General features: G+C 40.9%; 1 protein-coding gene across 2 annotated transcripts in view; it reads left to right on the forward strand.

Moving 5' to 3' along the window:
* Positions 1-12,358, forward strand: part of ccbe1 (collagen and calcium binding EGF domains 1) — a 396,661-nt gene extending 384,303 nt beyond the window's left edge. For both annotated transcript variants that reach the window (XM_041192659.1, XM_041192667.1), the window contains exons 6-11: positions 283-392; positions 1,456-1,570; positions 4,573-4,712; positions 5,755-5,790; positions 9,450-9,485; positions 10,796-12,358. In XM_041192659.1, the coding sequence (XP_041048593.1) occupies positions 283-392; positions 1,456-1,570; positions 4,573-4,712; positions 5,755-5,790; positions 9,450-9,485; positions 10,796-10,963 (605 nt within the window). In that variant the 3' untranslated portion in view covers positions 10,964-12,358. The remainder of the gene's footprint in view (positions 1-282; positions 393-1,455; positions 1,571-4,572; positions 4,713-5,754; positions 5,791-9,449; positions 9,486-10,795) is intronic.
* Positions 12,359-12,588: the final 230 nt, after the last annotated feature.

Here is a 12,588-nt window from a genome sequence, read left to right on the forward strand (position 1 = left end):
ATCAGTCTAAAGATTAAATATAACTAAAGCCAATAAGGGAAAATAAAAGCAAAATACTGTGGATGCTGGAAATCTGAAACAAAAACAGAAAATGCTGACAAAACTCAACAGGTCTAACAGGATCTGTGGAGAAAAAAAGAGTTAACGTTTCGAGTCCTTATGACTCTTCTTCAGAGTTCTGAATTAACTCTGGTATTTTTCTCCACAGATGCTATTTGACCTGCTGAGGGAAAATAAATTGCTTTCTTCAATTAACAAGAGGTTTTGACTTTTTGATTGTAGCGGGCCAGTATATAAAGTCTGACACTGTGATGAAAGCTGGCACAACCTGCTCCACAACTTGTGAGGATTTCCAACAGATAAAACAGGCAGTACTACAGCTGAAACAGAAGGTAAAGAGATTACTTAAATGAAAATGCTTTTTCCTCAATGCTTGGTGCTAATGGTAAATATAACAGAATGTGAAGGATATTGTTATAAAAACAAAAAAACTGCGGAAGCTGGAAATCCAAAACAAAAACAGAATTACCTGGAAAAACTCAGCAGGTCTGGCAGCATCGGTGGAGAAGAAGAGTTGACATTTCGAGTCCTCTTGACCCTTCGACAGAACTTGAGTTCGAGTCCAAGAAAGAGTTGAAATATAAGCTGGTTTAAGGTGTGTGGGGGTGGGGGGCGGGGAGAGAGAGGACAAGTATATTGTTATCTAGATAACATTACTCAATAACAATAAAAATGTTAGGACCAGCACAATTTGGCTCTCAGTGCTAGAGTGAACCAGATGTGTTGATGTTAAAATTATTGTGAACTTTTAAAAGTTTTTTTTTTAATTGTAAAATTGAATGAAGAATAACAATTTTAACTGTTTTCGAGCAACACGAGGCAGACTTACATCAATTCCCCTGGGCCAGAAGCACCAGGGGCTGCCAGAAGCCAGCTCATTGATAAAATTGAAGAATGCCAAGCAGGCATGCAGGTAGCAGACTGTGGTGCTGTCTACCCCAGGGAAATTGGCATAAGGCTGCAAAGCAGCACTACACAATTAAGTTTCTTCTGTATGCATACCACCCTTTGCAGTGGTGAGTAATAGCATTCCTGAGGGTGCTTTAGTCAGTTTGCAGTCTGCTGCTGAGTTAGTTGATCTAAGCTTAGCCAGGCGGTAGGAATTATACAATTACCCTCGGTGCTAATGTATTCAGGGGAGAAAACCTATAACCTACCATTATACACTTTTCAGTCTTACACATGGGGAATAGCCTGTTGAATTAGGTATAAACAGCATTCCAGCTATTTCTCAGTGAAAGTCAACACCCTTAGGACAGGAGAGGAGGAAACTGGGAAAAAAAATGGATTTCTACTTCAACCAAAGCCAGTCATTAAATCATAGCATCTTCATGGGTTCAGTTTTAATAACAGATTCATGTATTAATTAAAGTATTGAATTTTAATTCTCTTCAGATCACTTTATTGCCCAACAATATTGCTGATATTAGTAAACAAAGACCAAACAGCAACAAGTTATTTTCATCTAACAGTTACAATTATGGACTGAATGGACCGCCAGGGCCTTCAGGTAAGACACAACCTTCATCTGTTGTTCTCTGTTCTATGTGGTCTAGGCATGATTTCTGTTAACCTGCAGGTTAATTGTCCATTAGGGGTAACAGACAGAGTTTTCTGCCTGCTGTGGTTCAGATTAGCTACATTGTGTGTCGGGGTTTCTTCGCTTCATGGAAGAGGAGACTTGGAGCCTAGTTATGATTTCTACTCAGCGGGAAAGGGGAGATAGGCATGAGATGTTTTTCAAATACAAGCTTAGGGGCAGATTTTTGACATTGCTACCTGGACAGTAATCTGGTAGATCAGATCACCTATCATAACAGAACCCAAGGGCAGGATTTCTGGAACGTTGGGCGGACATGGCGGGCTGGCCCAGGAGCAGCTGGGTTACGGTTTACTGCCCACCATTGTCCCCTGGCCGCAATTTCATGCTGGTTGGTCAGTTAGTGGCCAGCCAGCGTGAAAGGTGCGCTGAGAAGCTCAGCACTGCCAGGGCGGGGGTGGGAGGAGGCCGAGCACAAAAGTCTGCACATGTGCTGGGGAGCACACACTGAAAGCCCACTGAGGGCAGGGAGCTGTCTCAGGGAGCTGAAGAATTTAAAAATCAAGATTAAAGATTTTGAAAATCGAAAAAAAATATCCCCACACAGGATTCACTCACGTGAACAGAAATAAAATTAAAATTGTGTCAGAACATTCTTACATTTTTAATTAATGTCGGAAACCTCATCCCGTCCATGGATGAGGTTTCTTAAAACATCCAAAGGCCACCTGGCCAATTCGCCCACCCGCCAACCGTAACATTGGACGGGCAGTGAAAAATGCATGTTAATTAATTGACTAATGACCTTGATAGGCTTCATAATTGTCGGTGGGCGTGCTACAGACTCTCATGTGAGCTCGCCGGCTGAAATATTGCGCAAGTGCACGATGACATTGGGATGTTCGCCTGATGTCATCGCGCGTCATTTCAGGATTAGGCATGTTGGGTGCGCACCTGCACACTGAGCGGAAAATCCTGCCCCAAGTGATTTTCATTAATTTCAGCAAACTTTGATTGCTTTGCTATTTGGAAAAGTTATTATTTTGACTAGCATATATCTTAGGCAGCACTGACTGCAATTATTTCTTTGACAGGGTATATTGTATTTCTGAATAGTGGTTAATATGTATCAGGTGCTACGCTGCTATTCTCATTTAGTCAGGAATCATTACATTCAGGACATTAACCTGCAGGCAACACATCTTTAGAATCATACAAATTTTCATTGTTTTTGATGTACAATAGATATCAATGCACCTATCAGCTCTGATTTCTATGAGATTTTCATATGTCCTACTGCTATCTCCATCAAAAAAAACACCATTTTTGAACTCAACTCAAGACATTGCCACTACTTTTCACCCTCTTCTCAACTGCGAGTTTAGTTACTACCAGTGACAACTGCTATTGACAAATTCCGAATAATCATCAATATCTTGGTTTCTGTCTCTGTCGTCTTGTGGACAATATTATCCTCTCTATAATTGGGAGCAGGAACTGCACATTGTTCTAAATTTGACACCCCATGGAAAAATAAAATTTGGCATATTACTGTTCTCTTTGTTGTCTATTATTTAACACAACACCGTGAATAATAAAAAAAAATAGAAACAGAAATACCTGGAAAGACTCAGCAGGACTGGCAGCATCGGCGGATAAGAGTACAGTTAATGTTTCAAGTCCACATGACCCTTCAACAGAACTAAGTAAAATTAGGAAAGGGGTGAAATATAAGCTGGTTTAAGATGGGGGGGTGGGGCGGTGGGGGGGAAGAGGGGGAGAGAAGTTGTTGGGGGGGTAGTTGTTGGGACAAGCAAGCAGTGATAGGGGATAACCAAAAGATGTCACAGACGAAAGAACAAAGAGGTGTTGAAGGTGGTGATATTATCTAAAAGAATGTGCCAATTAAGAGTGGATAGCAGGACAAGCAAGGTACAGATAGCTCTAGTGGGGTTGGGGTGAAATAAGACTAAAAGGGCATAAAAGGTATAGATAAATGATGGGTGGAATACATTTAAAAATAATGGAAATAGGTGGGAAAAGAAAAATCTATATAAATTATTGGAAAAAACAAAAAGGAGGGGGAAGCAACGGAAAGGGGGTGGGGATGGAGGAGGGAGTTCAAGATCTAAAATTGTTGAACTCACTATTCAGTCCGGAAGGCTGTAAAGTGCCTAGTCGGAAGATGAGGTGCTGTTCCTCCAGTTTGCATTGAGCTTCACTAGAGCAATGCAGCAAGCCACTTGTTCCAGTGAAGCTCAACGCAAACTGGAGGAACAGCACCTCATCTTCTGACTAGGCACTTTACAGCCTTCCGGACTGAATATTGAGTTCAACAATTTTAGATCTTGAACTCCCTCCTCCATCCCCACCCCTTTTCCATTTCTTCCCCCTCCTTTTTGTTTTTTCCAATAATTTGTATAGATTTTTCTTTTCCCCCCTATTTCCATTATTTTTAAATGTATTCCACCCATCATTTATCTATACCTTTTAGTCTTATTTCACCCCACCCCCACTAGAGCTATCTGTACCTTGCTTGTCCTGCTATCCACTCTTAATTAGCACATTCTTTTAGATAATATCACCACCTTCAACACCTCTTTGCTCTTTTGTCTGTGACATCTTTTGGGTATCTCCTCCTATCACTGCTTGCTTGTTCCAACAACTATCGCCAAACCCCCCCCACCCACACCCCTCAAACCAGCTTATATTTCACCCCTCTCCTATTTTTACTTAGTTCTGTTGAAGGGTCATGAGGACTCGAAACGTCAACTGTACCCTTCTCCGCCGATGCTGCCAGACCTGCTGAATTTTTCCAGGTATTTCTGTTTCTGTTTTTGTTTGGATTTCCAGCATCTGCAGTTTTTTTGTTTTTACCTTGAATTATAATACAAGACCCTTTAACAGCATAGTCTTGAAATGTTATTTCAAAGTCATACAATCTGATAATTGTTTTAATTGGTACTGAACAGGCCTGCCAGGTCCTAAAGGAAGCCTTGGTCCAAAGGGCCAGTCAGGACCCCCAGGACCACCAGGACCCAGAGGAATGATGGGACCAATTGGCCCTTCACCTGATATATCTCACATTAAGCAGGGAAGAAGAGGGGCAGTGGTAAGTATCCTTTTCTGAAACATAAAGTTTTCCTCAAATGCTGCACACAATTAACTAACAAGCAAGAAAATATGTCAAATAATTTTAAGGTAACTGTTAACTTTGACGGGAATGAATAAAATCAATTAGAAATCAGCAGCAGCACTGTGGTGTGTAGTTATGCTACATCATTAACAGGTCAGAGGTTCTGAGTGCAGATCCCATCATGGTAAACTGTGAAGTAAAATTAACTACATTTGGTACATTATGCCTAGAGGCCCTGACCAAATATGGAGCTTCCAGTAAAACTCAGTATAATGCTGAAAAATTACATAAAGCCATTGAATCTGTTTCACTGTGAGATAACTTGCGTTAGTATTATTTCAGGGTGTAAACATTCCACAGACTTGTTTTCTCATGTATTTTATTAACAGATTATGTTTTAATGGATAGGATGGATAGTGGTGAGAAGTGGAGAGGGTCTTTGAATGTTCTTGGTGTCCAGGGCCTCCAGGAGTTCTTAATTCAGCCTAGCATGGAAAAAAATTGACAATAGAACTGGCTGAATGTGAATCTCCTTGTGTCTTTATTGATTTCCTCCCTATGACTAACAGAACTTAAAAGATAGACAAGGTAGACCCCAGTGCACCTTAGTGAAAAATGTATATGTGCAAGTGTAGAATGAAGACAAGATTGTCCTTCACAGTCAAATAACCTTCCTACAACCATGGGCTCAGCTGACAAAGGAAGGGGAGCAGTTTCTTGATTTGTCAACTTGTAATTTGTCAAATTATGCACTGGGATAAATCAGCCCTTACAAGAAAATATGGCAAAATGAGGAAAGGTTGATGAAAAAAATGGATGTGCCAGGAATTGTTATAACTATGGAGGCAAAAGAGGTTTCAAATTGAATCAGTTAGATTCCACTTTCTCTCTTTTATATACACTAAGAGTTGTGGGATTTGCATTCTACTGGTATTATTTAATTCGCTGGTGTCATTACCTTACTTTAATAGCTTCTATGAGGATAATGAAATTCTATTGATTACTGCATTTATTTTAGGGACTGCCAGGAGCTTCTGGAAGAGATGGTGCCAAGGTAGGCATGGCAGCCGCATATTTTACAACAGTAAAATGGGGTATCATCAAACAGCATCCAATCTGTGCCTAAATGACTTTAAAGAATTGTGTTTTTTATTAGCGTGACCATTGCTTTCATCATTGGCAAAGGCCACTGAGGCGGTTCGTGTCCATATGCAAGATTTGGACAATATTCAGGATTGAGCTGATAAGTGGCAGTAACATGTGTGCCACACAAGCGCCAGGCAATGACCATCTCCAACAAGAGAGAATTGAACCATCTTGCCTTGACATTCAGTGGCATTACCATCACTTAATCCCCCACTATCAACATCCTGGAGGTTACCATTAACCAGAAACTGAACTCGACCAGCCACGTAAATACTGTGGCTACAAGAGCAGGTCAGAGGATGGGAATTTTGCACGGAGGGTAATTCACCTCCTGTCTCCCCAAACCCTGTTCACCATCTGCAGGACACAAGTCAGGAGAGTGGTGGAGTAATCTCCACTTGCCTGGGTGAGTGCAGCTCTAACAACACTCAAGAAGCTGAACACCATGCAGGGCAAAGCAGCAGCTTAGTTGGCACTCTATCCACCATCTTAAATATTCACTTCTTCTATCATTGACACACAGTGGCAGCAGTGTGCACATCTACAAGATGCACTGTAGCAACTCACCAGGGCTCCTTCAACAGCACCTTCCAAACTGCAGCTTCTACCACCTAGAAGGACAAGTGCAGCAAATACATGGGAACACCACCACCTGCAAGCTCCCTCCAAGTCACACACCATCCTGACTTGGAACTATTTTTCCGTTCCTTCACTGTTGCTGTGTCAAAATCCTGGAGCCCCCTTCCTTTCAACACTGTAGGTGGACACCTCGTGGACTATAGTAGTTCAAGATGGCAGCTCACCACCACCTTCTCAAGAGCAATAAATGTTGCCTAAATAAGTGATGCCTACACCCTGTGAATGAAAAAATAAGCCAAATGCTGGTTGAAGTCTGATGTCTACCCCATTTCTTGTATTACAAAGATCATAGAAACATAGAAGATAGGAGCAGAAATTAGCCATTTGGCCCTTCGAGCCTGCTCCGCCATTCATCATGATCATGGCTGATCATCCAACTCAATAGCCCGCTCCTGCTTTCTCCCCATATCCTTTGACCCCTTTCGCCCTAAGAGCTATATCTTACTCTTTCTTGAAAACATACAATGTTTTGGTCTCAACTACTTTCTGTGGCAGAGCATTCCACAGGCTCACCACTCTCTGGGTGAAGAAATTTCTCCTCATCTCAGTCCTAAATAGTATACCCCGTATCCTCAGACTGTGACCCCTGGTTCTGGACTACCCCACATTGGGGCCATCCTTCCTGCATCTACCCTGTCTAGTCCTATTAGAATTTTATAGGTTTCTATGAGATCCCCCGTCATTCCTCTGAACTCCAGAGAATATAATTCTAACCGACTCAATCTCTCCTCTTATGTCAGTCCCACCATCCCAGGAATCAGTCTGATAAACCTTTGCTGCACTCCCTCTATAGCAAGAACATCCTTCCTCAAATGAGGAGACCAAAACTGCACACAATATTCCAGGTGTGGTCTCACCAAGGCCCTGTACAATTGCAGCAAGACATCCCTGCTCCTGTACTCGAATCATCTGGCTATGAAGGCCAGCATGTTATTTGCCTTCTTTACCGCCTGCTGCACCTGTATGCTTACCTTCAGCAACTGGTGTACAAAGACACCCAGGTCTCTTTGCACATTCCCCTCTCTCAATTTATAGCCATTCAGATAATAATCTGCCTTTCTGTTTTTGCAACCAAAATGGATAACCTAACACTTATTCACATTATACTGCGTCTGCCATGCATTTGCCCACTCACTCAACTTGTCCAAATCACACTGAAGCATCTCTGCATCCTCCTCACAGCTCACCCTCCCACCCAGCTTTGTGTCATCTGCAAATTTGGAGATATTAGATTTAGTTCCACTAAACATCAAAAAGTAATTATCAGGCTGTAAAGTGCTTAAGAACATCCTGAGGACATGAAAGACACTATATAAATGCAAGTCATTTCTTTCTTTAATGTATCACAAGATACAGGCAGACAATCTTAGGAAGCACATGCTCAACCGTGCATTCCTGCCAGGCAGGACTCTGCATTGGAGCCCAATTTTGTAAAAACATGTCATGGACACTGAAAAAGGCCTCTCAAAGGATTCATCTCTGTGGTAACAATAAATGTACCATTCTGTGCTCTTCACTTAAGCTTCTATATGTGAGAAGGCTTTTTTTGGCACTCCACAAATTCTTTTAAGAATCGCTCTTCAATCTAATTTGAGCCCTTCCCTTAGGATTCCTGCTGGAGATGTGGCAGGAGAGTATGAAGGGGGCCACAGATTTATGGCCCATGGTGTCTCCACACATCTCTCGGAGAAATGTCAAAAGTATTTAATTAAATGCTTTGAAAGTGGTGCTGAACAGATGTGATGTTTGTCCCTCAGGCATGAATACCAGAATAGAATGCATATGAATTGAAAGGGATTTTGCAACCTGAAGACCAGAGAATGGCTCAAACTCATTGGGCTGGATTTTACTGGGTGCCATGGTCCCCCAGACCCTTAGCTAAAAAGTTGGGGTGAGAGAACCCACCAATAATTCTGACATCTGCACTGCAAGCAATTTAATGTTGGGAGCAATGTTAATTGCTTTAGGGAGAGATTTTCTCCTCAGTCTCGGGCGGAAGTCTTGCCTTAGTGAACTGTCAACCAATTAGATGTTCTGAGGCTCTGTAGTCTCAGCAGCTCCAGCCGGGCACAATGGCCACTGTTGGGACTGCAGGCAGTCCCACCCTGCTGAGGAACCAGTTCAGTCTGGGTTAGACTGCTTACACACAAGGCCTGATACATACCTGGAAAAGGTAAGGAAGAAGGGACACATGTTTGTGAACAGAAAACTTGGAAGTGTTGAAAACACAGATCTTGTCTAATTTAGCAGAAGGAACTCATTACAGTTATTTTTTTGCTCTCATTTTCTGCCCATCAGCCAACCACAATAAGAGACTGGCTGACTGCTTGTTTGGGAAGCCAGCAGGAGAAGGCTACAACTGGGAGGATGTCCAACATATGCAGGAGGAAATTAATCACAGCATTTGATTTGCTTGAAGGGCAGGGTGAAGCTGTCCTGCTCCCCTTGACCCACAAGGAGTGCTGCAAAAGCAATTACCCCCCTGGATCTAGCATCTCCCACCTCCTTTTAGCCATTGTGCCTCCATGAACTGGGAAACCCAGACCACAGCTGTTAAATTCAAAAACCTCTAAAAATCTGAGGAATGGTACCTCATTTCAATATTATAACACCAGAACATGTTACACACCTGGCCCTAAATCTGCCAATTTAAATCAGAAGCAGAAGAACTCACAGTCAAACTCTTCCCCCCACCCCAACACTGTGTGAGCTCATGCACATGGGGTAGCCACTTTGGGGAGATGGTGGGGAGCTCCTGGAACTGTGCTCCAAACTATGTTACTGCTTGCGGGAGTGGAGGGTTGGAAAGAACTGTATAGATCTTAATTCTGATGTTCTGTAACCCTTTCTTTCCATTTAATAATTTAACAATTTTTTGGAAGTTGGAAAACCAGAGACAGTAATAATCATTGTCCTGTCCCACAACAGGGTGAGAGAGGTGCTCCAGGACCAAGGGGATCCCCTGTAAGTAAAACATATTTCATTTGCATGGATCTGCACAACTTAAAAAAGGGCACACATTAAAAGGACATGACAGGCATAATTTTAAAAGTTTCTTGTAAAATTGTGCAATGTTTTAGTAATACATATATAATTATAGAAGGTCAAAAGGAGTACAGAGTTTAATGTTTCCACATGCCCAGAGGCGGGGGCGTATGCTCAGAGGAGATGGGACTACAAATATGTAGCCCCAAGTCTGACAGGAACCCTGTACAAGCTTGATTTGTTGCCTAAAGCATAAGATCATTGAATTTGCCCATCATGTATTTAGAATACTTCATTTTTACAAAAATACAAGTATATGACCCTGCATTTTAATCAGTGCAATCAAAATGTTTCTCAGTTTCTATTTGTAGTTATGAGAGCCAACTTATAGGGAGCACACTCCTTTTGTATTAGAGTGGGTATGTTTTGTCTGTGCATTGACTGTATTCAGTGCAATGATAACAGACAGGAAGATAGGTAAGTGCACTAGCTTAGTTTTTCTTTGACAGTTCAATCACCATCAGCATTGTGGGGAGATGAGGTTCCTGCTCCCAAAGGCAAAAAGCACCAACTCTGCCCAAGTTACTGGAATATGCTTCATTTGTATAATCAGGTTGAGCCCTCATGACCATTGAATATGGCTTTCATAAAGGGCCTCAAAAAGAATGCAGCAGATAGATGGAAAGAAATGATCATATCCTGAAGTACTACTATTCATTTCATGGCCACTCAATGTGCAATATATTATATTAGTCAAAAACATTTCATGGTTAACCCCCACTCCCCACTTTTGGGTAAGGAAAGAGGAACAAGCAACACTTTCCAGGAATCCACTGCATTAAGTATGTCCACCATTTTCAACCATTTCTCCCTTGTGTTTACGTGCTTTAACAACTTTCCATCAATATCCATGAGGCAACACAGTGGCATTTATGTTACCACCCTTCACTTGCAACTTTTCTTTTATTCATTCTCAGGATATGTCTGTTACTAGCACGGCCAACATTTACTGAAAATCCCAAGTGTTCCTTTATTCCATAACAGTAAGCTGAGTCATGGATGCCAAGAAAATTAACCCAAGCCTTAAGTGACAAAAAGTAAAAGAAACTCAAAATTGTTACAGATTGAATGTCCTTTTGTCATTCCTCATGTTTTCTTGTGTTGTTAGAAATAGTAAAACAAAACAGTTCTACCAATTATTCTACAGGTGTTTGCAAAACAACAGACTCACAAATTCAAACAGCAGTTAGCTTGAAATTCAGAACTAATTTTGAAACTGTTGATTGCAGGGTCCACCAGGCTCCTTTGACTTTTTACTTCTGATGTTGGCAGACATTAGAAATGACATTGCAGAGCTTCAACTGAAGGTTTTCAGCCGTGGAAATCGGGCCACTGGGGGTGAGCCCCAGAGCCATGAAATTCCTGACTGGGGATCTGGAGAAGACTATAGACATTAAGATCGATTGTCAGAACTCGCAAAGCGAATGTCAGCAGGGAAGTGAAATGGCTTTCAAGACTGCACTGCAAATCTTTTCTATTGGGACTAAGTTGAAGAGATTGAACCAGTGAGGATGTATCAAATTTTGCACTGCTGTTGTAGAATTTTATTCCATTATCAGTATCAAAAAAATACTTTTATCAAATGTAATAATTGAAATAAGTTCTCGAGTGTTAAGATGATTCCATAATATACCAGTTCAGAATGGTGAATTTTGAGGAAGTGACTTTTCACATGGGTGTTGCATTTAACAGATTATATCTATGGGAGATGAATTGTGTGCATTCTTCCTTAACGTGAGCAATAGCAGCATCTTTGTTCTGTAACAAACAATATCTAAAAGCATAACACAAAGACACAGGATAAGAAAAACATTTTCTGTTTTATGCAGGACTTCTACGTTTAGGAATTGTTTCATTTTTAATCCTTATAAATAGGTAATGATACTAGATTTTTCACAAGATCAGAAATTACAAGATAGGTTGAGATAAAAGACATCTTTCTATCCATTTAATTTCATCCTCCTACAAAATTAATCCTACTGCCTTCCAATCTAATACTTAGCTGTTTCTTCAGTGAGTCCAGTTTCACGACCTCAACTGTCATTTATGACAACTAACATCAGCTGATGATTACTGCTTTGGTAAAGAAGTAGTTCCTAATGTCCATTTTAAACTTGCTCTTCACAACCTTGAACTTATTCCTTCTTGTCCTGCTATCCTAACTTATCCTGCTGTCTTAGTGTAGCAGAAGTATTATTCTGCTTTTATTCTCTATCATAATAAATACATTTCTATTAAGTCCTCTGTACTACAAACTTACCTAGATATAGAAGATCTAAAATTTATCTAGTTGTTCTTCATAACACATCCATCTATCACTAGCAACCAATTTTATTGGTTTCCTTTGCATCACTTATGAAGGTCCGGAAACCCTCTTTGTATCACAAAGATCAGAACTGCATGCAGCATTGCAGCTGCAGCCTTACCAGAGCCATGAAGAATTTCATCATGACTTCTTAACTCAACTGACGTGATAGCATACTGTGTCTTTTTTATGTTATGCTTTTAGGTATTGCTGAAGTGGTGAGTCAGTCAGCTTTCAGACATAGACTTTTACTCCAACATGTAAAACTTTGTATTTATATTGAATTTTATTTTCTATTGATTAGTCTAAGCCTGTTGGGTTCTCTTTGTAAAACCTTAGCTGCCTATCTGAGTCTCTAGGTTAATGTAATTTGCAAAGTTTGCATTAAGGCTGCAAATCTAGACCATGTATGCAAATCAGGAGCAAGTGAGGTACTAGAGCATAATCTGGGGCACCATGTTAAATACATACTACCATCTTGATTAAAACCCCCTTCCAAGTACCCTCTGCTTCCTCCCCATTAGTTTTTTTATAGGGCTACATCTATAATTTATCATTGTTAATCAATGACTTTATTTTTTAATGAGGCCTGTCATGGGAACCTAATGCAAGGCATTTTGGAAATCTACATGCAATGTGTGACCTTAATTTGCTAATATGGAATAGCTTCTCCTCAAAAGCAAAACATTCTTTTGACAAGATCTACCCCTTCTGTAT

Source organism: Carcharodon carcharias, chromosome 1 (genome assembly GCF_017639515.1).
Source record: "Carcharodon carcharias isolate sCarCar2 chromosome 1, sCarCar2.pri, whole genome shotgun sequence".
Lineage (NCBI taxonomy): Eukaryota > Metazoa > Chordata > Chondrichthyes > Lamniformes > Lamnidae > Carcharodon > Carcharodon carcharias.